General features: G+C 37.5%; 3 protein-coding genes and 1 long non-coding RNA gene across 4 annotated transcripts in view; 2 read left to right on the forward strand and 2 right to left on the reverse strand.

Annotated features, from left to right (window-relative positions):
• Nucleotides 1-804: 804 nt before the first annotated feature.
• Nucleotides 805-6152, reverse strand: LOC119784440 (beta-2-glycoprotein 1-like). Its single transcript, XM_038286490.1, has 8 exons — nucleotides 5969-6152; nucleotides 5396-5572; nucleotides 4868-4964; nucleotides 4674-4750; nucleotides 2561-2749; nucleotides 2126-2305; nucleotides 1633-1830; nucleotides 805-956 (listed from the first exon to the last, which is right to left on the reverse strand). The coding sequence occupies exons 1-8, from the start codon at nucleotides 6030-6032 to the stop codon at nucleotides 892-894; spliced, it is 1047 nt and encodes a 348-aa protein (XP_038142418.1). The 5' UTR covers nucleotides 6033-6152; the 3' UTR covers nucleotides 805-891.
• Nucleotides 6153-6599: 447 nt separating this feature from the next.
• Nucleotides 6600-12670, reverse strand: LOC119784442 (beta-2-glycoprotein 1-like). The gene is made up of 8 exons (XM_038286492.1): nucleotides 12509-12670; nucleotides 12211-12390; nucleotides 11951-12047; nucleotides 11794-11870; nucleotides 9466-9651; nucleotides 8225-8404; nucleotides 7816-8013; nucleotides 6600-7713 (listed from the first exon to the last, which is right to left on the reverse strand). The coding sequence occupies exons 1-8, from the start codon at nucleotides 12570-12572 to the stop codon at nucleotides 7604-7606; spliced, it is 1092 nt and encodes a 363-aa protein (XP_038142420.1). The 5' UTR covers nucleotides 12573-12670; the 3' UTR covers nucleotides 6600-7603.
• On the forward strand, nucleotides 12094-15641 carry LOC119784443. Its single transcript, XR_005280934.1, has 4 exons — nucleotides 12094-12412; nucleotides 14206-14261; nucleotides 15035-15124; nucleotides 15436-15641. It is a non-coding gene; the product is annotated as an uncharacterized LOC119784443 (long non-coding RNA).
• Nucleotides 15642-17111: 1470 nt separating this feature from the next.
• prkcaa (protein kinase C, alpha, a) overlaps nucleotides 17112-26420 on the forward strand; it is a 189167-nt gene continuing 179858 nt past the window's right edge. The window contains exons 1-2 of the mRNA XM_038286484.1: nucleotides 17112-17475; nucleotides 21234-21265. Of these exons, the coding sequence (XP_038142412.1) occupies nucleotides 17309-17475; nucleotides 21234-21265 (199 nt within the window). The 5' untranslated portion in view covers nucleotides 17112-17308. The remainder of the gene's footprint in view (nucleotides 17476-21233; nucleotides 21266-26420) is intronic.

A 26420-nucleotide genomic window follows, 5' to 3' on the forward strand; every position in this document is an offset into this window, starting at 1 on the left:
AATTGTCCCCCCAAAATAAACAATAAACAAATAAATGTAGGTAGAAGTTAAATTAAATCATAATTAAATAATAATAATAATTATATATTATTTATATAAAATATATAATTAAAATATATATATGTATATCCTTTAATTAGCTTCTTTATTTACTTGCCTTTTTAATATTTATGTTATTTATTGTCCGTTATAATCTTCAACTTTATTTATTTATTACTTATGTTTTTTAAGTATTTATTTATGTGCATGTTATAATATTGTCTGGTTTATTCTTCCTCTGTATTTTTTTACCCTCTTTATTTATTCCATGCTATTTATTTCTGCCTGTCGTTTTTACATTTCTGCCTGCACCTCTGCCTCATTATGCAAATGAGGAGGGGCTGTGTCTAAGAGGGTCAACTTCTGCCCAATGGTTGGTTAGCATTTTACTGCATCGGTCAAATCTATCGTACATGAGGAGCGGAGACTCTGAAGTTGGGTCTGAAGTCACGTGCAGTTTCTCAATTCATAAGAACGTGAGTACGGACTGGTGTCCTAGCCAAGTATGTTCTTTAGAAGAACACAGGAAAATTTATTTCTGTATTTATTTTTAAATATTTTAGAGCTGGTCCTCCATAGACAAAGGTCAAGACAAAAATATGGAAATGACAATCTTAGGGATACGGGTTCTTTTTATGAAATATATTAAATATACCATGTATCCTAAATCCTACTTAGTTGATTCACCAATCAGTTGAAATTATGTTTTGCATATTTCATTTGAAATTTGATCACATAAAACAATAATCATTTTAAAAAATCAAACAGATTTATATCATGTTCTTTATTTTGTAAGAACGGGAAAATAAGGGAGATGATATTTCTGCCTCAGAAGAGAATATATCTGCCACTTCAGCACTGCTCAATCTCTGATGGAAGGGAGTTTGGCTGTAAGGTATACTGCAACCCACTGGGCTCTAAAATAACACAGACAAATATAGAGAGTTAGTTATCATGTTACGCTGATAGATAGATAGATAGATAGATAGATAGATAGATAGATAGATAGATAGATAGATAGATAGATAGATAGATAGATAGATAGATAGATAGATAGATAGATAGATAGATAGATAGATAGATAGATAGATAGATAGATAGATAGATAGATAGATAGATAGATAGAAATTTAATCTGCAAAACTATTTGGTAAATGGGGTGAAAAATATATTTTGAAATGATAAAATCTTAAAAATATTAAATAAAATGAGTTGACTGAAAAAACAATTGGGAAGAAATTTATTTGAAATAAAAAAATAAAAAAACTGAAACAACCCAGAAAAGTTACTCTCAAAACCTTTGATTTTGTTTAAAAATATTTTTCATTTTCATTTCTGGATTGCATTTTTTTAAATCTCACTTTACAAAATGTGTTTTTTCAAATCTATATTTACAAATCCAATTCTTTGCCTGCAACAATCATGGGACAAAATTCATTTCATGTTAATGACAGTAAAAATGGAACAGAGGTGTCTGTAAACAGCAATTTATTATTTCTAAATGGATCGATGACCATAAAACCTCCCTCCTTGACTTTGGTTTTGGTTCTATTCATTTGTTTGGATGTTTTTTTATAACAAAATGCAAAAATACCTTCAAAGCATTCAGGGATTTTTAGCACCCCGTCAATGCACTGGGTTGACACTTCATAACCACATCCCATGGCTTTGTTCATGCAGAAGACCGAGATGATTTCAAGGTGTAAGACACGGTTAGGCTCCAAGTCTTTAATCCAGATTTTCTTTCCTTTGTATAATATTTTTGCTTTTCTAATGCCAACAGCACAAGGAGCTAAAGAAGACAAGGTGAGAAGGAATTACATAGAGCATTTTGTAAAACTATACTTTATATGGTAATCTGTATGTTACAGATACACTTTTACATTAGTTCTTAAACTAAATACATGAATAAAACTAGTTTTAAAATGAAATAAATTGGCTATCAGGCTAAAGCTGACATTAGAGAAAAAAGCAATTTCTTGTGAAGAATAAGATTAAAAGCTGCTTAAAGTCTTACTCATAGTTAATTGTATTGTCATTAAGATTGTAGTATTTTATATTTTTTTCAATATTCCCAACAGGCTCACCTTTGCATGATGGTTTTTCAGACCACCTTCCGCTTTTTTGGCAAACAGTCTCCAGGTTTCCTTCCAGTACATATGGGCTTTCACAGTCATATTTGACTGTTTCCCTGTAGAAAAACTCTCTCTTATCATTGGCTGACATATAGCCTCTATCAATGTTCTCTGGTGGAGGGCATGTAACAACTGTAAAAAAACAAAAAAAACAAACCAACATTTATTTGCCCAGACCTGGTAAATACGTGGGAAAATATCCATGATAGATGAAGCAGAATGTGTTCTTAGTAGCTAAAACATAAAAAATGAAGCTTTGCATCATTGTTTTCTTTGCTTTTCTTGTGAAATGAAATGAAACATGAACATAATTGGATTAAGTAGCTGCTGTATGACTAAACAGGATAAAAGTTCAACAACCTGAACTACATTAGAGCTCCTTCTTACCTCGACACTCAGGTGTCTCGGTCCAGCTTCCACTGGCGGTGCACTCTGCAAACGGGTTGCCAAAAAGAGCGTATGGAGGATTACAAATGTAAGTTGCTGTGACGCCGTAATTGGTTGTGGTTCCTCTGATGGCCTTATCATAGATTACCATTCCGTACAGTGGGACTGGAGCGAGACCACAGGATACAGCTAATAGGACAGAACAATCATCACTGTTTCAATGTGGGATCCCCAGCTTTAGATAAAAAAACACAATATCGAAGACGTGTTTGTCAAGGAAATGGAAGATATTCAGGGAGTCCTTTGAGGTGAAGGCCTCCATGTTAATCTCCTGGTTCTGTTCTATCCTTCCGATTTAAAATTTTTTGGTTTGGGTGTCCAAAAATGACATAATAGTGTGTAAAACCTTAAAATTCAGTCATTCAATCATTTTAAATGTTCTAACCTGTTCATGAGTTTGTATCCCTTTGAGAACTTTCTCACCTTTGCAACAGGTAAGAAGTTTATTGGGTTATTTGCACCTTTATGTGAAGCCGCTGTAGTATGAGCCCCCATCTAAAGCCTATTCTGAAATGTTCAAAGGGAACCTCTTGCTTATTTACCTTTCTTTCAGTAGCATTAGTTTAATTTGATTATATTTGTTGCCATCACAACAGTTTTCTTTAAAAGAATATGGTCAAATTAATTTATTTTAAAATCTTGCATATATCTGCTCCATTACTCATGTCCTTAAATGTATAGTGGAGGATTTTCACAAATTTTTGAAAGACCCACCCTCTACACTTTGAAAAAAATGCATATGCACAACCCAGTACCTGCTCCCGAGAGGGAACGCCTGTTAAAAGTGTGTGAGAGCGTGCAGGAGCCCATTTCTCCTCATGCACGCTCTGTTTAAAAGTTGCAGTTTGCATTTCTCATACAAGCGTACTTTCCAAAAGTAGATTTGCAATTTTCCACTATGTCAGACTCACCATACGTAATTGAAAATGGGGACAAGCCCGTAGAATGGCCATATGTAAACATATCACCCGAATGATTGACAGTCAGGAGGACCACTTATTTTGATGATCCACCCGGAAAGCTAATATTGTTGTCTTTTCTGTGTGATCAACAGAAACAGTGGTATCTTTTCAATTTTGCTTAATTAATACACAAAGCATCTATGGAGAACACTGAAAAATTCAGCTGACGCACCAACCATTGACTATATTTTGTAGAAATGTCTAATTTTGATGCAATGATTAGGGCAAAAACCTGACCTCTATGTTTTCTTTCTAATAATCAAAATTATGGTTTTGTTGATATTCTCCATATCATGAGCCAGATTTGAGAGATTGAATCTTATGTAAAACCTATATCTCTTGAATTTTCTTGTGTCATGCCATTCGTGGTTTCAATCCTTGGTTAATTCCTCTTCTAAACAAAGATTTAATCCAATCTGCTGGGTTAATTGGACGACTGATTCCAAACTGACTAGGATATAAATGTTTGCAGTTATATCAAATATGATTTTTAGAGGGGTGGTTTGATTTAACCCTGAACCCCCTGTTGGAACTTAACTTTTTACTGTATTTAAATCACACTTGAGTCAGACTTAGCTTTTTTTTTTAGCACCCTTAAATATTATGCAAATGCTCCAGCATTGAGTTTTTGTATTTTGCCTTTTTTTTGGAGTTCTGTGTTCTTGTTCATGTAATTAAATCGCTTATATGCGATTATGCATTTAATTTTTCATTCCTTTCTTTATGTTGAAAGATTTCTTTTTCTCTCCTGACCGTTTCTTTGTATTTAGTCTTTGTTTAGTCGTTCGACTTATTTAGCCCTTTTTTTTCTCCCTCAACTTTCCAAGTCTTCAGAGTAAATTAAGCTGCATATCAGTCTTTACTGTTTATCTTCCTCCATGTTTGCTCAGCCAGTTGGCAGCTCCTTCTGCTGCATTCCTTTCTCCCTGTCCCTGCAATGCTTTTGTCCTCCTGCCACAGTTTTTTTCCGTTAACATTAGTTTGTATAATTGCTCATTCAGTCGTGTTGCTTCTCACCTGCCAGCATCCTGAATTCAGATCCTCACTACATCACTAAATGTGCTGCATAAAGTGAAATGAAAGCAACATACGTATGCACTCTGGTGCAGGTGTACTCCATGTTCCATTGGCCTGGCACACTGCTGAGCTGGGTCCAGTCATTATATAGCTATTTAACATGATATGAAATCATCAGAGTAATAAAACACTTAATGTTTAGATTATTATATATCTTATACAATATTTGCACACGTACACAATGAAAAAAAAATAAAAAATTGATTACCCTTCATGGCAGGTGTAGTTGATTGTACTCTGGAAAACTGTATCCTCATAATACAGTTCACCGTTAGTGATTAGCTCAGGATGTGGACATTGTTTGGCTGCAGGAAAAAGCATAAAAAACATGAAAATATGAGGGCTTTGCAATTTAGCTATACTTTAATAATAAACAATCGGTAATACACAAGTTTTTTTGAAGCTTGGCGACAAGTTTGTCTATTTATGATCAAATTACGTGCACGTTTGCTTCTTTTTTACTATTGTTTTATAATCATCTGTCCTTTAGTTTGCATATTGTAATAATTACAATATGGAAACCTTCCAACACTCTGTTATTTTACATCCTGGATTATATTCTGTTATAATCCCTAATTTAGCAGCGGTTTTATGTGGCCTTAAAAGGTTTAAATCAAAGCAGGTTTAATAAATATTTACTTTGGTTGCTACCAAATTTTTAATATTGTCACTGGTTAGTACGATAATTATCTCTGGACGTTTACAGTGAGTAAAAATAAAAAATAAAAATACATACCTATGCACTTTAATTTGGTGTTTGTCCACTCTCCATTGATAGTACAAACAATCTTGCGTGGGCCCAACACAGGAGTGTATCCCTGTTTACAGGACAGAGCTAACTCCACGCCGGGGTTGAAGAACCTCTGGATGCCAGCCATCTCAATGTTACCCTGCAGGTTAGGCCGGGAACATACTGAAAAAAGTACATTAGTTAAATCCTTTATATAGAAAAGTAAAATAGCATAATATAGGTACAGTTTTCCAGCTATATAAGAGCTTTAACTCCAAAACATTGCATGATCTGCAGGTGGGAGTTTGGGGTTATTATTTTAAATATTCCATTTAACTAAAATATTACTTTATAGTTTTTTCTCTTTAGGAATTACTTAAAAAAAAAAAGAAGAAAATCTGACTAAAGCAGAGTTGAGAAATAATTACCAAACAACACAACAAATGAAAAGTTTCACCAGCCAAAGCTAAAAGAACATTTCTGCTTGAATTCATCATTAACATACCCAGAGGTTTAAATAGTGAAGAATAAACTGGAGTAAATTGCATTTGAAGATGTGTGAAATAAGAGCAGTCATACCACTGTGTTGGGAAGTCACTGTTGTCACCAGCAGACCAGAACAAAGCAGAAACAAACGCTCCATCTTCAGAAGAAACACACAGACCCTGCTCTCCTCTCCTGTAGCCTCCCTTCAGCTTCAGATTCAGACTCTCTCTGTCCCACTTTCAGCTGTTTGTGTTCCTCTCAGAGTAAACAGACCAGCGCAGCATGAAGCAGCTTACTCCCTTTAATAACACTTTGGAAGCCTTGCGAAATTTTACTGACAATCGAAACTAAAAGGGTAAAATTTCACCAAAAAAAAAAACATAAAAAATGCTCCCTTTCTCATTATTAAGTGCTTTTTGGTAATTTTCCTCCTGTTGTTTCTATAATTTAGTCTAATTAAAGTTGGTAAAATAAGTCAAAAGCTCTAATAAGCTTAATCCTGTTTCATCTGAGAGGATCGATAATAAACAAACACGGCTAAAACTGATATTAAACATGTCCCATATAAAAAACATAAAAATTCAAATACGTCAATAATAATACACACAATTAAATTAGCTTTTTCATTTAAAAAATAACACCCCATCACAAATAAACCCGAAAGGAACTGATGGTGTCTTTTTTGGGAAAAGGACAAAGTAAACAATATCAGACAGGAATCAGCTAATGCATAAAATCTTTATTTAGATCAAATAGGAATTAGCTACGATAAATCAGACATTATTTCCTTATAAATGTGAATATTTTTCAATTTCTTCAGCGTCATTTCACTGGGTGCTTTATCACAACTTTCATACAGATTTCCCACTGTTAAGTTATCAATCAGATATTACCACCAACATGTGCATTAGTGACTGACAATTATATTTTGAATGTTATCTCATTTTTTTTTTAATGCCGTTTACAAATCACAGTGGTGTTCAAATTTGAGTTATTTTTCATTTACCAAGAATAAGACACAAACTAAAGGCAGGATTAAACCACAGTCACCATTTGGGTTGGAAAAAAAAATCTAAATTTGGATTTAAAACAGCAACGCGATTCTTCCCAACAATCAATACTGCAGGTGTTTCCATTTAAAATTGAGATTTTATTTACTTTCATTGACAGATTTTACTGTTGCATGAATATTGATAGTTGGAATTTATTGATTTCACATTGGAGAAATTTACCTCTGCATTTAACCCTTCCCCTTGGGGAGCAGTGGGCTGCCATTGTGCGGTGCCTGGGGAGCAGTGTGGTGTTTAGGGTCTTGCTCAGGGACCCAGAATGAAGGCTGTGGGGATCAAACCGGGTACTTGTAACCTTCTCAGAGCACAATCTCACTGCTCTAACCACTAGGCCATCACTCCACAAAGGGCACTAACTTCTACTAACATACAAGGATCTTTTATCTTAATTTATTTCATACTTTTGACAAATTAGGAATTGAATGGACCTTAAAATGACACTTGCTTTTAATTGGCATGATATAAACTTATATGTAATTGAGCTGGGATGCACTTTACAATCATTTTTATTAGAGGTTTATAGTTGCAGTATCACAGATTTTGATAATCTTGCTTTTATTCACTGACAATGTAAATTAAAAAAAAAAGCTCGAGATATGATGATGATGATGATGGCCTTCGTCTCAGCGTGGTTCTTAATATTGGCTCCATTAATTGCTCAGGAAGGTCTTGGAGAACTTGTTGGGTTTGTAGCGGGCAGAGCGGCACACGTCCTGATTTCTGATGGAAGGTTTTTAGACCTTAAGTTGTACTCTATTTTGCCTGGTTCTACAAGAGAAAAAAATCAGAGACATTTGATGACAGTCACTGTCAAAGGCATCTATAAGACATTTTAAGAAGGTGCAACATGATCATTTTGATCTGACTCACCCTCAAAGCAGTCAGGAATGGGGAGGTTTCCATCGTTACAGGTGCTGGCAACAGGGTAGCCACATTTATCAACTTTGTTCTTACAGTAAAAGACAACGGGCTCTTTATGGAGCACTCTGTTTGGCTTCAGATCTTCAATCCACATCTTTCTGCCATTGTAAAGGATGCGCCCTCTTTTGATGCCAACTGTGCAGGGAGCTGGATAAAAAAAAAAAAAGCAATTTAATACAATTTTAACTCTCACAGCAAACATCAAATAAAAAAAAAAAACCCCAGAAATGTTTTACAGGTGCAGGTTTTTATTAACGCCCTAAAAATGCAGCCAGACCAAGTTAGGAATCTCCCACAACAGAGTTACATAAATATAGAGTAGAAGACTGAAGGGAGAGCTAATTTTCTCATGACTCACCCCTGCAGGCTGGCAGTGATGACCAGGTTCCTGTGTTTTGGCACTGAATCTCAGCCTCACCCTCCAGAGTATAGTGCTCATTGCAGGAATACTTAACCTTCTCTTTGTATCCATGTTGCCTCATTATAGCAAATGTGATCACACCATTGGGTATACTTGGTGGAATGGGGCAGCTCACCTCTGTAATAATAATGATAATAAATACTTTCATTAAGTTCAAAACAAGTACAGAAAATGATGGACATATAAATCTAATATTTAAAGGGGTAATAGAATGCAAAACAGAGGTTCCATTGTCGTAGATGAATAAGGATAGTTCAGTGGGTGAAATGGACTTACAGAGAAGTTCCAACGCCATCGACACATCCTTTCTCTACAGATCTCACAATTCTAAACTTCCACCATAAAACGGGCAAATCCAAACAAAGCACCGAATTGACGTCAACTTGGGGATGTTGCTTTATTTGGTTCTGACCTGGACTTTTGTCATGACCCGAAATTAACATACAGACCAGCCCACTGGTTCAGTGGAGGTATGAAGTGTCGACTGCTGGGCTGCTGACTGGACCAGACCTCAGCAGAGAGCCATGAGCCGCCCGTCCTCAGCCAGAGGAGGGGATCTGAGGGCCTGTAAGGCAGGCGGGGGGAAGCACGGGGCTGCTGGTGTCCAGGCTACCGTCACTGTGTTGGGTTCGGTTGCTTCATCCCCCGCTGGCTCCCTGCCCTCGGCTTGGTTCAAGTGCCCGGTGAGTTTAAACTACGCTCTGCATTGTAGTCGACAAAATTCCCGGACGATTTTGAAATTCCCCCCGGACATTTTTTAAGGTATGAAAAATACGACATGTCCGGGAAGATTAGGACTTCTGGTCACCCTACCATTTCAACAATTTCGATGTTTCAGTGGGTGAGCGCTTGTTGCTATGATGCGTCTTTGCTCAGCAGCTTCGCTCGTTGTTAACCAACCAATCAGAGCACAGCTCATCTAAATTTTCATGATTATACCATAAAGGAAGAAAACCTGTCGTTTCATTCTAGGGCTTTTATCCAGGCTTGCATTAGGGCTCATAGAACAGCAAATATGCCATTTTCAGCCCAACCAATGTTACACACCCTATTCAGAGACCTTAAGAACCAGCACCAAATACCCTATAGAATCATTTATGACCCCTTTAGTAAAATGAGTATACTAGCTACATCAGAACTCCTACATTCATGCATATGCATCACCAAGCTGGTTTCACCTCTACAAACAGGTGGTTCAGTTGCTCTCCCATCAGCCATGCAGGACCCTCTCTCATACGTTGGTGCCTTGGGTGGGTTGCACTCGTAAGTCCAGCCTTGTCCATAGATAGTTTCTGTTCCTGTTGCCGGCTTATCGTAGGCGATTCTACCCTCTCTTGGTGGTCTGGGTAGTGGACAGCTCACACCTGTTGAGTTAGAATAAGAAGTTAGTTTAACTGCGTCCATATTTGACATGTGGGACATTTGAAAGCTGTTGGGTTGTGGGTAAGTCTGGTATGCTTCAGGGGTCAGTCATTGGACTGATTCTCTATTCTCATTAGTTGTGGTTGCTCTTATTTTTTATTTATTTCTAAGATTCATATTGGTATTATCCTCCATGTATTGTATTTTTGGATTTAATGCTCTTTAAAGTTACTTAAGGAAAATCGGCAGGAAGAACATTTTTGAACGCTAGTGGCACCAGGGCAGATCTCACTCAGATTGGAACCCAGAGGTTCTTCTCGGGTCACTGAACTTGAACTAGGCCGCTTCTCTATGGAGTTCAGATCCGGTGTGTATGTTGCCCAAACAATTACAGCAAGGAAAGACAAGTTTATTTGTATAGCACAATTCATTACATGGACAATTCAACGTGCTTTACATGAATTAGATCATAAAATAAAAGCAAAAATATTTGTAAAACAAATAAAACAATTGGACCGCAAAAAAAAAACATGATAAAAGCAAGTAGAGAAGAAAATAGAACAGTTTGGATCACAACCTTAACCTAATAAGTCTTCCAAGAGTTTTTTCCGAATCAGTGGAGCAGATGAACTAAATGCTGCTTCTCCATCTTTGGCTCTAGTTCTGGGTGAACAGAGTAGCCTGGAACTAGAAGACCTGAGGGGTCCAGGAGGTTGATACACTGACAGCAGATCTGTTATGTATTGAGGTGCTGAACCATTTCTGTCACACTAAATCACAGTTGGGGTGCGAGGGGTGCTGGTGCCCATATCCAGCTGTCTATGGGCGAGAGGCAGGGTACACCATGGACAGGTCGCCAGTCCATTGCAGGGAAAAACAGAGACAAACAGGACAGGTGCTGAACCATTCAGTGATTTATAGAATAACAGAAGGGTTTTAAAGTCTGGCTACAGGGAGCCAGTGGAAGGACGTCAGAACCGGACTGATGTGCTCTAGTTTCTTAGTTCTAGTGAGAACATGGGCAGCAGTGTTTTGGATCAGCTGCAGCTGTCTGAAGGACTTTTTTGGCAAACCTATGGAGACACTGTTGCAGTAATCAATTCTACTAAAGACAAATGCATGAATGAGTTTCTCTAGATCCTACTTTAATCCTGGAGATGTTCCTCAGGTGATAAAAGGCTGATACCATGTTCAATAAAATCTTTTCTCCATAATAGTAAACAGTGGAGGGAAGCTAAAAGTGCTTTCATTTTTTGATGAGGTCAATATTGAGAAAGCTGTAGTTTTTACACCTCTGGGAAATCCCCAAATCTTTTCAAACTGTCAGAGATTTTCATACTTCACCCTCAACGAACTGGGATTCACTGCTTCTCCACTCTTGCTCAGGATTCTTGGTTTGGAAATGTTACGTATATGAACTTGTTTTGTAACTTTAAAATACGATTTTTTTTCTGTGTGTGTGTTTTCATGTTGGTTCATTACTCTGAAAAAACAGTTAATAGTTTTACTCCTTTATCTTCAGTTCTGCCGTCGCCGAGCAAAAGGAATTTAAAAGTTGTTTTTCATTTCCTGAACCAATGTATGTTGGCCTAAGCAGGACTGATTCTAGTGTAACTGTTAGACTTTGTAAATACTGTATCTCCTAGGCTACTTGATAGCCTCACAACTCTTCTCAACTTTGCTTCTACAACATGTTTTGCTTCCACTTAACTATTAATTATTAGGTTTAAAAAAGAAAGCTACTTTAATAATGACCTATTTTTTAGTGGTTTCTCCACCTTGTGGGGCCATTGGGGTCTATCTGCTGGAAAGACTTAGTAGACTTTTACATCATATGGATAGATTAAGATACGTGTTTTTTTTTTCATCACTAACAACAAAATCTATCTAGCTATTTGAAACTAGATGATCATTGTGTTTTATGCCTTGTTTTATATCAAATGGATTATAGACAACTGCGATGTACCCTGTCTCTTGCCCATTGACAGCGGGAGATAGGCACCAGCACCCCTCGCAACCCCACTTGGGATTAAGCGTGTTCGAAAATGGTTGGATGGATGGCTTATAGACAACTTTGGCCAGTCTGGATCTTTTAAAATGTGGTATCATAAATGAAGACAGAGGGCATGGTTAATGTGTCTTACCTTTGCAAACGGGAGGCGGATTACTCCAAGTGCCGTCATGTAAACACCTGCTTTCATTAGCTCCAACCATGACATACCTATTGAATGAAAATATTTTTCTGTAACAATCTGCAGTTGTAATTGTAAGGGAATAATGAACATTTTGCTCTGGTCTTACCCGTCATCACAGGAGAAGTTAAGAACGCTCTTAAAAGGAGCTTCTGTTCTGCCTTTTGCAAATGGCTGCAAAGGCCTCGGGATCTGGCACATCTTGGCTACAAAAAAAAAGAAGGTGAAGGCCACGTCTTCAGAGCATTACTATCTGTGCTGGACGACCCGCAGAATTACATGCAAGGATCATAGTCAACCTTATTCTCTGTTTTAAACTTGCAAAATCTCAACAACAGCATTAAAACAGACACTGCAGCTTTAACTCACGGGAACATGCCAGGTTTGCTGATGTCCATTCTCCAGCAGCCGTGCAGGTTATCCTGGGGAGGGAGGCCGTCGAAGGTAAGTAGCCCTGCTCGCATGAGAGGGTCACCTCCTCTCCAACCTCAAACACACGTTTCAGGGACGAAATATCAACTCCATCAGAGAAACGAGGCCGGCCACATACTGCAAGAGAGAAGAAACAAAAGTGAGCGATGGTTTCTTGATTTTAAAAAAACTCTTTTCAAACATGATCATGCACAAGTAGTTTAATTTTTTCTAAATTCCAAATCTGCAAATGTACCTTTTGCAGGTGTTACAGTTGTGCAAAAAGCTGCAAGGCTAAGAAGCAGCAAAGTAGGATCCATCTTCTGAGGGGTTGAAATCGGCTCTGGTTGCCCTAGATCTGAGTGGGGAGGGAGTTGGATGAGACCTATTTGGTTTTAGCCACAGTGTTTGCTTCATCCAATCAAATGCAACTTCAGATTTGCAACTTCACACTATTGATCAAGGACAAAGTCCACATTGCATGCATGCAGACCTGTTTGACTGAATGTTGGTTTTAAACTTCGATCTTGTTGATTAAACAGTAGACAGACAGTCTTATGTGAAATCTTGTCAAGTAGAAAAGAAAAAAATAACAACAGTTATTCAACAGGCCTTATAATAATTGAATATAAATTGGGTCCCATGAATTGAATTTATAGAACCCAAATTCAGAACTGAAGAGGCAGAGATGATTTATTGTAATGAAAGAAAATAACTTGGTTGACTCTAAATGGAAATGAAACTAATGACTTAAATCAAAGTGTAACTGAACCAACAACAGAACCAGAAACATGTCAGATCTCCACGGTACCAAAAAAGCCCTGATCTGTTGCTACTTCTTTGACTATTTTCCAGTAAATGTTGAAGGTTAATGGATTGCACCACCCACCCTGTGCAGCTCTGTGTCATTTAGGAATATTTGTCTTCTGTTTAACAGGGCAGATAACTCCCTATAGGTCAGTGAACTATATGGGAATTATAAGTCACTAAAAGCAAACTGTGTTTATTTGTGCAGCCTGATAAAAATGCATCGTCATGAAGTTTGGGATGAACTGCTAATACAGAAGAATGAAGATTAAAATATATTTAAAAAAATATAATTTTCTGCTCTTTTTATTTGATCTTCTCAAAAAGGGGGTGGAGGTTGGCTGAGGATCGAAATTGCAGAGATGAGGGAAGCAGAAAAGAGTTCTTGCAGGTTTAATAAAACCGAAGGCAACCGAAACAAAAATCCCAAAAAATCTAAAAAATACTAGAAACAAACAAACAACAAAAACACAAAAAAAAAAAAACAGGGGAAAACACACATAAGGATAAAAAAAAGCAACAAGAAAATAGCACTGAAGAACTGCACAGGGAGAGTATATATGGGAGAAAGAATAAAGACTTGGGTAATCAGATGATATGGAGCAGGTATGGATAGAATGACTAGAAGGGAGCTAGGGGAAAGGAGAAAGACACAAGGGGGCAGCAGAGAGTAACTCAAAAAAGCAACACAGCTAAAATAAAACACCAAATGGAAAATAAACCAAAGATCAAAACATAAAGACATAGATAACTGAAAACTCAAAGTCCAAAAGGGGAGAACCATAACAGGTCTTCTTCATGAAGCCAACCCTCTGAGATGTTTGTTTGTTTCACAACAAAAGCTGAAAAATAAAAGAAAATAATTGATCAAATTAATTCAAAATCATATATGGGTTATTTTGTCACTGATTATTTAGGAGAATCACCTAAAACAGGCTGTTTTATGTTAAAATTTCAATAAAATGTTTTTTTTCTTATTTATGATAGTTTTTACTTGTGGGAGATTAAAGAAATTAACTCTATATGTGCAAGCATATACTTCACAAACAACCAAATAATGTATGTACTTACAAAGAGGGGAAAAAAAGCTTTCTGCAAGTGTTTATGTTTAGGGGTAAGAAAGTTTTATGTTTTTTTTGCAATCAGAGCCTAAACAATGAACTCCACTCATGCAAAACACCACGCTGGATCTGTTTGCTTAGGTAAGTCTGAACCTGCAGCTCCAGCTCTTTTTTTATGGTATCAGATCATGTAGATTAAATTTCCCTTTGATATACCAAAATGACTCATATAACTGTGGTTAAGATAACCGCATTATCCTCAGCAAGGCCCAAGCCTCAAAAAGGCCGAATAAAAAATTTATTTTAAGGGCCTCTATTGTTGCAGATAATATTGATTACTGCAATCAACATGAACAAAGTCAAAAGTATCTTTATTAGTCTCCCTTTGATGGAATTCTCTTTGGACACAAGTCAAATTATTCACACTCCTATCAATACCTCATTGCTGCTCCAACAGCTCTGTTTACCATGTCCCTGTTGGATGCATCATCTAGAGTTACTAAAAGTAATAAAGTAAACTACTGTGCAGATTGCTTTATTAGGAGAGTGGATTTGAATAGTGGTTTAAAATTTTTTGGTTTCAAATGGATTTTACAAGAAAAACATGCAGTGCAAGAACAAAAACAAATAGAAAAGGTGTTATTAAAAAGAAAAATGATTCATTAAATTGTACAAAAAAGAGATTAAAAAAGATCAAGCTCGTCTCTGTTCTATAAACATAAGTTTGTTTTAGAAGAGTTTGCACTGATCCTTTCTCATCTATGTCCATCTGGCTCATCTTTTTTTTTTCTTCCATTTTTTTATGTATAATTTTAACTCAGTTAAATGTAATTTGCTTAATTACTGAATAGAAATTGAGCTTTTATTGTCTCACAATGGAGAAATGACCTCTCTGCATTTAACCCATCCCCCAGGGGAGCAGTGGGCTGCCATTGGGCGGTGCCTGGGGAGTATTCAGGGGTTAAAGGTCTTCCTCAGGGTCCCAGAGGATGGGGATCGAACAGGTACTTGCAACCTTCTCAGAGCACAAACGCACTGCTCTAACCACTAGGCCATTACTACCCCTACACCCGAAAAGAAATAGAGAAAGATATTCGTAACTTTTTTCACACAAATAATACCGTGTATGTATTTTGTCTTAAATGAGGAGAATAAGTTAAATATCTATTCACAATCACAACATTGACAAACTTTGATCATACCTTAGATACCTTGTTTAAAACATACTGTAACCCATTCATTTCCAGTAGAGTTGTCTGTAGGCTTTAAGGAAGAATATGTAATGCTCATTTTTCCCACATGGTGGCGCCTCCAGCCTCAGTTCTTCCAGTGGAACCCGGGGCCTCCTCCCTCCCACTGTGGATCCTGTTGCGTGACATCAGCCAGGCGAGAAAGAAGGAAGACGAGCGAATAAGAGTAAAGATACACAATAATACGCAGGACCTGGACCAGAAATTGGTTCTCCAAAATAAAACAACCTAACTCTGAAAAATCTTCAGAAAATTGTGCTTTCTTTTTCTTAAGAACTGTTTGTCTGCTGTTCTTTCTTTCTTTTCTCTTCTTTTTTTTAGGAAGATAAAAAAAAATAGCAAAAATATTGTAGTTTGATTTTAAAAGGTGAATTTACAGAAGGGGCAGCTCTTGATGACTTACATGATTTCAAATGTTCTATGTAAGGCTTTCATGTTTTATATTTCAGAAGATTTAACCCTTTTTAGGGCAGTTGCAATTTTTGATCCGTTGTATACCCTTACAAATGAGTATTTTGTTTAGTATTGGCACCAGTTTCCATTAGAACCTATCCATATGGCTAAATATTACACACACACACAAAAAAGAAATGCATTTCAACAGCAAACAATGACAGTGCTCCAAAGAGTCATTTGTAATATTAATACAGGACATACTTTTATTGCAATGATGATATATCTTCACATACTGTTCAGCATGTAGATCTGGTGATTTTTGCCACATTGATTACAGATGAAGAGACAGGGTCATACTGTCTGCTCTTTTTTACATCTCTCCATGTTTTCTCACTGGAAACACAACAACCCTAAATAAAGGTCCAAGCCAAAACCAGATGGTCTGTTACCTAATAAATGACCATGTTAACTAAATATTCCAAGTGTTGTGGAAACTTTTAGATGACCAGGTCATTGATTTTCTTAATGTGCACGCTGTGACAGAGCGTTTGCTAGATTTTAAACATTATTGTGGAACTGTTGATTTTGTTAAAAAATGTTATTTTTTAAAAAATAGAAATACGTTTCCCGGTGGTTATTTATTTTCTGCATTTTTTCCTTCCACCCAACTTTCCATTTATAAGCATGAATACAAGTATAAGAACATAAATATTTTTTTTATGGCAACTTTTTTTGTAGCTTAATAAATTGTCAGGAAAATCAATGACTCTTTGTGGATAAATCTTCCTCAGACTTGTTATAAAATAACATTTTAGTAATGCAGACTGCATTTGTATTGACCTTATGTAATAGCCTAGCTGCCAAATAAACTAAATGAAAGGTTTGTTTAGCTGCATTATTTATAAATATCATATAGCATTATATTTCCCTGATTTAAAGAGTCCTTCTTTTGTTTCAGAGGCAGTTAGAGGATGTAAACGTTTTCCTTCCACCCAACTTTCCATGTATATGCATGAACAAAACACTAAAAGAACCGCCATAGTTTATTTATTTATTTTTTTTGCAATACTTAGTGACTCTTTATGGTCAGCTGTCCAACATTTTCTATATTTGTTGGAAAATAACATTTTACTCAGTAAAACCTGTTTTTTCAACAGCCTGATGTAATATTCTAACTGCCTGGTAAACAAACTGTTGGGTTTGCTTAACTGTAAACGTTAAAATAAACAACCAACGGTTTTAACTGCTTCAACAGTACTTTCCCCTCGACTTTACAGTATCCTACTTTTGATTTGGAGGCATTTAGAGGAAGCAGAAAGTGTCAGCCACGCCAGCTTGACAGATCAGAGCTGTCAGTGTCAGGCAGGCAAGCAGGGACATCCCTCAGACCCAGTAACTCCAGTGTCTCCAGTCTGGACAGCCGCTTCGCTCTCTGGCTGAAGCCTGCTAGTCTGCTCGGACTGAGGAACACCCAAACCCAGGAAGGAGCTAAGCTTTCGCATTGATCGCTGGATTTTCTTTATAGATATTTAAGGGGACGCGATGGCAGATGTAAGTTTCAACGAATCGTCCAACGCGGACGTAGCCAACAGGTTTGCGCGTAAAGGCGCGCTGAGGCAAAAAAACGTCCACGAAGTGAAGGATCATAAATTCATAGCCAGGTTCTTCAAGCAGCCGACTTTCTGCAGCCACTGCACCGACTTCATCTGGTAAGCCTTACTCCTTTTCCCACCTCCACCCGCCTGTTGCAGATCGGATAACTTCGCTCGACTCCATCGCGTAACTTCAGGGGTTGGCACCACCTTCCCAAACCTGCACCCCTTTAGATCTCTGAGGGATCAAACTGCTGGGATTCCTGTAGGAGACTTTGCAATTTCTGTCCTGATGAATGGGAGGAGTTGTTACTGTTGTAGGCCCATTGGAAGGGATTCATCACAGGAGACTGGGGGAAAACAGTGATTTTAAAGCAGTTAGATTAAATTCTGGTGGATTAGGTGCTGTGTGAGATTATCCACTCATAGGCTGCCATCATAGGGCAACATAACCATGCTCACCTTATTAAGTGACAATTTAGGAGAGAGCCCCAGTATGCAGTGGTGGCTGCACACTAAATCTACCAGTTTTATTTTTATAGGGACATATTACAAAAAAAGGAATAAAAAAAATACATATGTATATATAGTATATGCATCAAACACGGGAAGAGTGCATCCTTTAGAATAGGCTTTTAAATGAGCCACAAAGTCTTACAGGTAAAAACTGTGATCCTATCTTAATATATCTGAAGCTCAAAGTTACACACTTTAATTTTCTAAACAATTGCTAAAGTAAACCACAACAGTCAGTTTCAAATTATTTTTTTTAGTATTACTGTTTCAGTGCATTGGCCAAAACAGGGGCCAATTTCCCAGTTGCACGGCCCGTGGCCCCTGTCTAGAATCGCCCATGCCAGTATGCACTGGGAGAACATGCACACTCTGACTGGAAGACTATAAGCTGTGTAACTGAGAGGAAAAACAAAGAAATCTGCAGGAGTCACACCTCTTCTCTTCTTATCTGCATTCTTCAGCAAATAACTGCAAAGCAACGGCTGTGATTTTTGTCTGATCAAATATTTTAAGGACTAATGTGCTGCCATTCCGCCCACATAGTGAAACCACTAAGGCGGCTGGTTCTCAATGGAAATTCTGAAAGTTGCTCATACGGAAAAATGAATTTTCTTGCTAAACGTGTGCTCATGTTTCAAGTTTACATACTCTGGACATTGTTTGGAAGTTAAAAAGGAGCTAATTCCTGCCTTTTGTGGAGCACTTGAACTAGACAGATCACTTTGGCTTCCCATTGAAGTCCTTTTCTGTAGGCACGCCCACGTTTAAAGTCCTCTGTTCTTTAAGGTGTGTGTGTGTGTGTGTGTGTGTGTGTGTGTGTGTGTGTGTGTTTGCGTGGGGATCTCAGGCCCTTTATGGCATGCTGTTGGCAGGCTGACATGTGCCACTCCTTCACAGTTAAACATATCAGCATTCTGCTTAAACATGAAGTCAGAAGACTTGTTGCTTGTCTTTGAGCCTCAGGTTCCCATAATCACACTGTGGTGGAACACACAAATGAAAGTAAAACAGCCCAGAAAAACCTGTGGTGACACGTACCTGCAGCCCTCATGTGGCTGTGGAACAGCTAACTACATACCATATTTATATAATTGAGGTTTTAACTTTGTAACATTAACTATTATCTTACCAAAATAATCCAAGAATGGTTTTGATTTGTATCATAACATATAATATGTTATATATATATATCTGATTTTAACATCAGTTTGTGTAGGATGACAGTTTATGTTTTAATACTAAATCCATGTACATACATCAAAGTAAATTAGAGACATTTATACTTTCAAAAGTTAATGTGTTTCTGTTTAATTCATACTGTAGACACGTTGATTTTTATCTAGTTAAATTCTCTTAATGTTGATGATTTATGACTCCTAGATGATAAAACAACCAAATTCAACTTTTAAAGAAATTTCAATTTTGAAAAGGGAGGGTGGAAAAAAGCCATCACCAACAGAGTCATAGGGAAGACTGCTTCTGTCACATTCCTCCAGGATACAGTCACTAATTTCCTCCAAAGGGGGCGATGACCAACAGATCGTTCCACATTCATAACTATGGAAAGTTGAGTGGAAGGAAAAAGTAGAGTAAAAAAGTGAGCCTATGTGAATACTGAGGTATTAGAAAAGCCCAGGTTGCTTTTGTAGGCACCTTCTGCTTGCTTTTATTGTCAGATCTTGTGTCTGATCATGACTTAAAGGAATAGTACACCCAAAACATGATTAGCCTTCATTTTCTACTCACCCCCATGCTGAACAACACTCTGGAGTACTTTTTTGATATCTCAAATGCATCTGGAGATCTGGGAGGCTTCTTGCTGTCTGCTGACATTCAAATAATGGAGGTCTATGGTGACCGAGACAGAAAGGTCCATAAAAGTCCACAAAAAACGTGTCAATATTCCTCCATACTGCTCGTCCAATGTATTCCAAGTGTCCTGAGTGGGTAGCATCCAGAATTTACTCGAAACAAAGTCATTTAGAATGTTTTTAGAGCATAAACAGTAGTGTATAAGATTTCCTGAAAGCGCGCACATGCGCGCTCACGACGCTACGGAAGCCGGCAGACCAAACCAGCGCATTCAGCTCGGTAAAGAACTCATGCTCTTCCTCAACACTGAAGTCCTCAGACATTTTTCTTTCGTTGTTTCTTTCTTTGCACAGGTAAACAGCACATTTCTTCTTCTACGCTTGCATTATTGGCAGAGCAGACGCTGAATGCGCACTTTCATCTGGTTTGGTCTGCCGGCTTCCGTAGCGTCGTGAGCGCGCATGTGCGCGCTTTCAGGAAATCCTATACACTACTGTTTATGCTCTAAAAACATTCTAAATGACTTCGTTTTGAGTAAATTCTGGATGCTACCCACTCAGGACACTTGGAATACATTGGACGAGCAGTATGGAGGAATATTGACACGTTTTTTGTGGACTTTTATGGACCTTTCTGCCCCGGGCACCATAGACCTCCATTGTTTGAATGTCAGCAGACAGCAAGAAGCCTCCCAGATCTCCAGATGCATTTGAGATATCAAAAAAGTACCCCAGAGTGTTGTTCAGCATGGGGGTGAGTAGAAAATGAAGGCTAATCATGTTTTGGGTGTACTATTCCTTTAACCAAATTATTCAACATTTAAGGTCAGGTTAGTTTGCTATTCTGTCAAAAATGCTCATTCTATAGTAATTAGACCAGATATAATAAGAGCTCTCAGCATTGGGAGGCATCTAATTCTTAAAAAAAATGAAAGACTAATCATCATAAACCATAAAACATTAAGATGACTTCATACTACTGTCAAAGGTTTTTAAAAAAATCCTTAAAAGAAGTTTTCTCTCTGCCAAGACTTAATCAAACATCAGGAGTGTGGCTGCTGTTGCCAATGTTCTAGATGGGTCTGTGTTTGGTGACTCTCAAAGCACTGACCTTGTCTCTTGTCCAATCCTTAAGGTTATTTTTTACTATACTTTTTTCTTCCACCTAATTTTCCATTGATATGCTTGTATAAATATCTACAAGAAATTATTTTTTTTTATTTAGCAACAACCTTTTCTCCTTATAGTTTACTTAACATGGTAATAACATCAGTGACGCTTAAGTGGAAAAATTCCCCATATTTGTTATTATGCATTTCTCTGTTTCAACTGAATTACTTAAACCTGCTTTTAATAATATATATTTTTAGATGTAACTTTAATATTTCTAATCTATTGAAAAACTCTAATATAACAGTTACGTCCTTCTTTGAACAGCCGTTTCCTTGAGATGAATTTAATGTGAATCAAAGCTGGTGTGAAATAATCTGTTATTCAGGATGTTTAAACAGTAAAAGTCATTCAATTCAATCTCCTCTCTTTTCACAGGGGGTTTGGAAAGCAAGGATTCCAGTGCCAAGGTAAAGACCAGCTGACAGATACAGATATGTTTGTGTCTGGGTGTGTGATATTTAAACTGAAATAAGGTCACGTCTTGAAAATGTAGCTGCTTTTTTCTTTTGATGGCTCAACAGGCAGAATAACTAGAATTCATACGTCTGGCCTTGTTGTTTGTGATGATTTTGGTTCAATTTATTGAAGCATTTAAAAAAAAAAGAAGTGAGAATATCTGATGGTAACTTGAATGTTGTGTTTTTATTTTCTTTATTGTTGCATAAAAAAGTATAATAGGTTATTGCTAAATGTTTTCGGTTTTCTTCATATTTTTAAATGTTTCTCTCAGACCATGACTGCTTGTTTTCATTCAGAGATTATTAATGAGAGTTTTGAAGATTCAGGCAGTTTCTTGTGTTTTGTGAAATTGTGTCTAATTAAGTTTGCATTGCAGACAATCCGAGGAATAATTGAAATATAATATATTTTTAAATCTCTGAGGGACTCATATGGAAGGAGTTTTTTGTTTGGTATAGTAGACATTATGTTTTTTCTGTCTGAAGAATGGATGCACTTGTGCATTTACTGAGTTTGGCAGAATCCAAAAATGGAGGGACGAGTCAGTTTCACAAAAGCTGTGGAGTAAAAAAGTGAAATGGAAGGAAGTATTACAGGAAGGAAGGAAAGTTTCCTCACCTCGAGGACCCTTCACCATCACTTAAATCCTTAAAGATGGATTTTAAATGAACCTTCGTTTGCAAAACCTCAGAAGTATTCATCTAATATGGAAAACTTTAAGCCTGCCAAAATCAGCATCTGCCTGGAAGTGCCTCCAGACGAATCACTTACTGTAGTTATAAATAATTTTATTGGAGAAGAATGAACATTGAATATTTAATTAGTAATGTGTGAGAAAAAAGCCTTTATTTTTATTGAATAGAAGTTATTAAATATTTAATCCTTAAATACCAATGCTGGTTGCATTAATACATATTTTCAGTTTTTTTTTTATTCTAAAACTGTACATAAAAGCGCTCTTAATCTATGTTGAGAGTCATGGTTGCTGAAATGCATGCTTTTATTCGTATTGCTTTGTTAATATACTTTAAGTGGCTCCCTCACTGTTTTTCTTTCTCCCATACATTCATTTTTTCCCCATATATGCTGCAGGCTGTCCTATGATGTAATCCCAATGTATGTAGTTTTTGTTTATTGGGATGAAAGGTGTGATTTTGTGTCTGTGCTTCTGTATCAAAACACAGTACTTTTCTTTTAACTTTGGCATCCCTGAGATAGTGTATAATTTTTCATACTAATGATTGCCCATACTGTATGTCTAGGGATAATAGGCCTGTTGCTATACACACACACTGGTCAAATAATCAGTCAAAGGACTGTTTATTTAGAAAGAACGTAAGACGAGTGTCAGTTGGACTTGCTTTAAGCATCCAGCATACTGAGGTGAGATAATCTTCATTGATGCAGACACTGAATAAGCATATTGCTGCATAAAATAATGTTGCTAATGGGTATCCTTTGCAAAACCTGAACAGGACTTGTGCTTACTTTGTGGTTTCATCTTTTATATAATATCCAAGTTTTGATGTTGATAGGATGTTGATCAGTGTCTCTAAAAGAGTCAGTGACAGTTTGAATTAGTTTGAGAGTAGATTGCACTTGCTACAGACATTTATTTACCTAAAGAATCTCAACCTTGTTTTTATTGTTTTGATTTTTAATGGAGACAAGTTCAACACGTTACAATTCCTTTTTCTTTCTTTTTGGATTCAACATACAGATTTTCATTATGATGTCAGTTGGAGTGAATTTATTAAGATAAAATGGAGCAAGAAGGTTCTGGGTTCGATTCCCGGCCCGGAGTCTTTCTGCATGGAGTTTGCATGTTCTCCCTGAGCATGCATGTGTACTCTCCGGGTACCCCGGCTTCCTCCCACAGTCCAAAATGACTGTTAGGTTAATTGGCTTCTCTAAATTCTCCTTAGGTGTGTGCGTGAATGGTTGTGTGTCTCTGTGTTGCCCTGTGATGGACTGGGGACCTGTCCAGGGTGTACCCCGCCTCTTGCCTTTAGACCACTGGCGATAGGCACCAGCACCCCTCGTAACCCTCATAATAAGCGTGACGGAAAAGGGATGAATAATAATATTAGGCTAACAAACTTTTTGTATTTTCATTCTGATATGCTTAAGTTAGAATGCAAATATCGACTTATGGATAGAATAGCATAAACATCCACAATAGGGTGTATTTATGAAAAAATTGGCCTTTTTTGCAGTTTAGCTTTTAAATTTGTCTGATTTATTTAGGCTGTGTGATCAGCTACATAGGAGTCGGCAGCTAATTTCTGAGGTTGGCTGTAAAACCTTTTAAATCAAAGACAATAAAGCCATATCTTCTGAGCTTTTTTAAAGATTCATTTTAAAATAAGAGTCAACAATGGCTTTCCTAAAGCCTCCTCTCCCTGGCCGTAACAATCTGAAATAATTCCAAAAAGGAGAAGTTTTCCTTTTCTTGTCACTGAGGGAAAAGTGTAGCATTCTTTATCCCATCATCCTTCAATTTAATTCAGTTTGATTCAGTTTAATAGTGCTTTATTTTCCAAAGGGATATTAAATGTTATTTTAATGCATATAACGGTTTCTTCAATGAGTTTTCGTAGATGCTGATGGTTGTAGGCAAGCAGGATCTCCTGTAGTGTCTGTCTGTCTTACATCAGATCTAGAGAAGCCTCTGACTGAAGGCTGATAAAAGGATGCAACAGGTCGGGGAGGGGCAGGGCTTCATTACTTTATTCTCCATTTAGCATGAGAAAACATAATAACTTTTATGAAAAATAAGTCAAAGTTTAATGTTTTGATAGATGGTGATTGATTCAAGCCGTTCTGTTACCTTCAGCAGGCCCATCACCACTTTTAGAGCAAAAAAAGAGTGAGACATACAGATGCCGGAGCAAAATCATTACTCACCATACAGTTAATGTAGAGGGTTCATGGTGGCGTATGTGCCCTTAGAGGCATGTTTTAAGGAAATTAAATTCATCCATATTAGCCCATGTGAACATTTAAATGAGACTTTTCGCCTGAGGCTTGACTGCTAACGACCTGACGCCCACGCCTTCGTGTGATCCACTCTCACAGAAACCAGGCTCAGTAATGAATCAGTCTAAGGTGTTTAGAGTGTTGATAAACCAGCATGCTTTCTCAAATATTTTCCATAACCTGGCATTACAGTCAGCATGTCCCTGAGACGACAACTGAGCTTTCTCATCGCCTCGGCGTTCTCTGAAGCAGACAATAAACTGAGCTCCTGGAAGGACGCTGTTAAAAGAAACGGACACAAAAGCTGCTCTTTCCTTTACCTTTAACGGCTCTGCAATCTTTTTTTCCTCCTTCCCCACGTATCATAAATCAATGCCCTGACCTGTTGCATAAATAATGATCCTGCCTCATCGAGATGAAGGTGATTACTTACACTGAAGCTATTCGAAGAAAGAAAGGTCCCTGTTTTATAACATTTGCTCGGCCATCAAATATTAAACTTATGATCCCATAAAAAAAAGGGTCAGGATCTCAGCAGAGTCACCCTCTTAGTCACTGTTTGAATGACAAAGTGATAAACTGGAGAGTGGCATTTCTATAACTAGACTGACATTTAATTTTCAGCCTGAAAATGTCCCTTTTCTAAGAATAGGCTGAGGAGTGCAGTAATGCTCAATCCAACAGGATTTTATAGTGAAATTAAAGGAAAATCGTGCCACTGATAGAATGCTACTCATTGATTTGGAGTTTTATTCTCTCGATATATAAATAGCTTAAATTCTTTCCATATATCTAGATGGATCAATTCCAGTATGATTTAAAATATTTTTTTTGTTTTTGCTTTTCTGCCTGTAAAATTTCATACAGGCAGTAAATGAATTGATCCTAAAAGGAAGGTAGGAAAAACTGAATGCGGAAGTAAATAACCTTAATGAGGCATTAGTAATGTGGTTATGGATTAAGCTGCTGGTGGTGGACATGATACGGCCAAATAAAAAGGAACTTTGCTCCAGCTACATGTCCACCAGAGTTGGGCATACAGACAGAAAGAGATTGTAGACACTCCCTCACCGCACAAGCTGTCCTGATCACTCTTTTCTGTTTAGCTCAGCCTACAGGGTTAGAGCCTGAAAAATTCATAACCAAAATTGATTTTGTGTCTGTCTATACTTATTTCCTGGTTTTGCTGTATGTTCCGGGTGCCAGTCACTACCCATTTGTTAGAAGTGGCCAGATTTTTTTCAGAATGTCTGGCTTTTTTTAAGAAGTCCATAGTTTTGCAATTTATCAACGTTCCCAAAGCCTCTAGGAGATAAACAAGCCCAGATCACCACAGATCCTGCACCATACCTACCAGTAGTAGTGCTTCTCCATAGCACTATTTTCTCGTTAAAGTCGTAGGGAAGAGGCTGTTCCAACCATGATATTTATAAATTCTCCGGAGTGGTGCCCGACTTTAAACAAGTGAATAAAGTGAATGTGATTGGTCGTTTATCAAGGGGGCAGGATTGTTGTGGCGGAAGGTTTGGTTGTGGCTGGTGTCTCTGAGGCATCTTGCTAACCAGTTAGCAACTTAGTGCTAGTAGGTTCCCAATGGGAAATTCCATTGGGACCAAGTAGCACTAAATTGGTGACTTAGAAACGACACTGTCAAGGAACGCTATGGACAGCAGAAACATGCAAGAGGAGGAGTTTAGTGTCAGAGGTCGTGGATGAGTCTCTGTCATACATTTTTTTATATAGAGGAGGAAAGCGGGGACGAAGACGTTGTGGAAGAGGACGCCAGGGCAGCAGAAGCTTGGTCTGGTGTAGAAGGCTTACAGCCGTACATGTTTGAGCCCTTGCCTCGCAACGCTGCCAGTCCTGTTAGCTCTACGCCTGCCGATGACACAGACGTCCATCCCCGTGAACACTGGGACGGACACTGTTAGCCCAGCACAGCAGCTATTTTCCTGTAGCAACTTCCTGAATCATAAGGCTTAGCAAATATCTCTTATTTGTAAGACATTTTCTCTTGTCTTGGTGGTTAAAAGAAACAGACCTTTGGATCCAGGAGAAATAGAAAGTCCCGATTTGCTCATTACACACCCATATATTATGCAGAAAGTGTTATTATTTAAGACA

Source organism: Cyprinodon tularosa, unplaced genomic scaffold (assembly GCF_016077235.1).
Source record: "Cyprinodon tularosa strain WSP-4 unplaced genomic scaffold, ASM1607723v1 ctg226, whole genome shotgun sequence".
NCBI lineage: Eukaryota > Metazoa > Chordata > Actinopteri > Cyprinodontiformes > Cyprinodontidae > Cyprinodon > Cyprinodon tularosa.

Coding starts and splice junctions, on each gene's coding strand:
- LOC119784440 (XM_038286490.1), bottom strand. CDS start 6,032: ATGGAGCGTTTGTTTCTGCTTTGTTCTGGTCTGCTGGTGACAACAGTG. Junction 2,750..4,673: donor ACCTGCACCAGAGTGCATAC/GTATGTTGCTTT, acceptor CTGTCCTATTAG/CTGTATCCTGTGGTCTCGCT. Junction 957..1,632: donor AATCCCTGAATGCTTTGAAG/GTATTTTTGCAT, acceptor GTGTTATTTTAG/AGCCCAGTGGGTTGCAGTAT.
- LOC119784442 (XM_038286492.1), bottom strand. CDS start 12,572: ATGGATCCTACTTTGCTGCTTCTTAGCCTTGCAGCTTTTTGCACAACT. Junction 11,871..11,950: donor AACTTCTCCTGTGATGACGG/GTAAGACCAGAG, acceptor TTCATTCAATAG/GTATGTCATGGTTGGAGCTA. Junction 8,405..9,465: donor TGAACCACCTGTTTGTAGAG/GTGAAACCAGCT, acceptor TTATTATTACAG/AGGTGAGCTGCCCCATTCCA.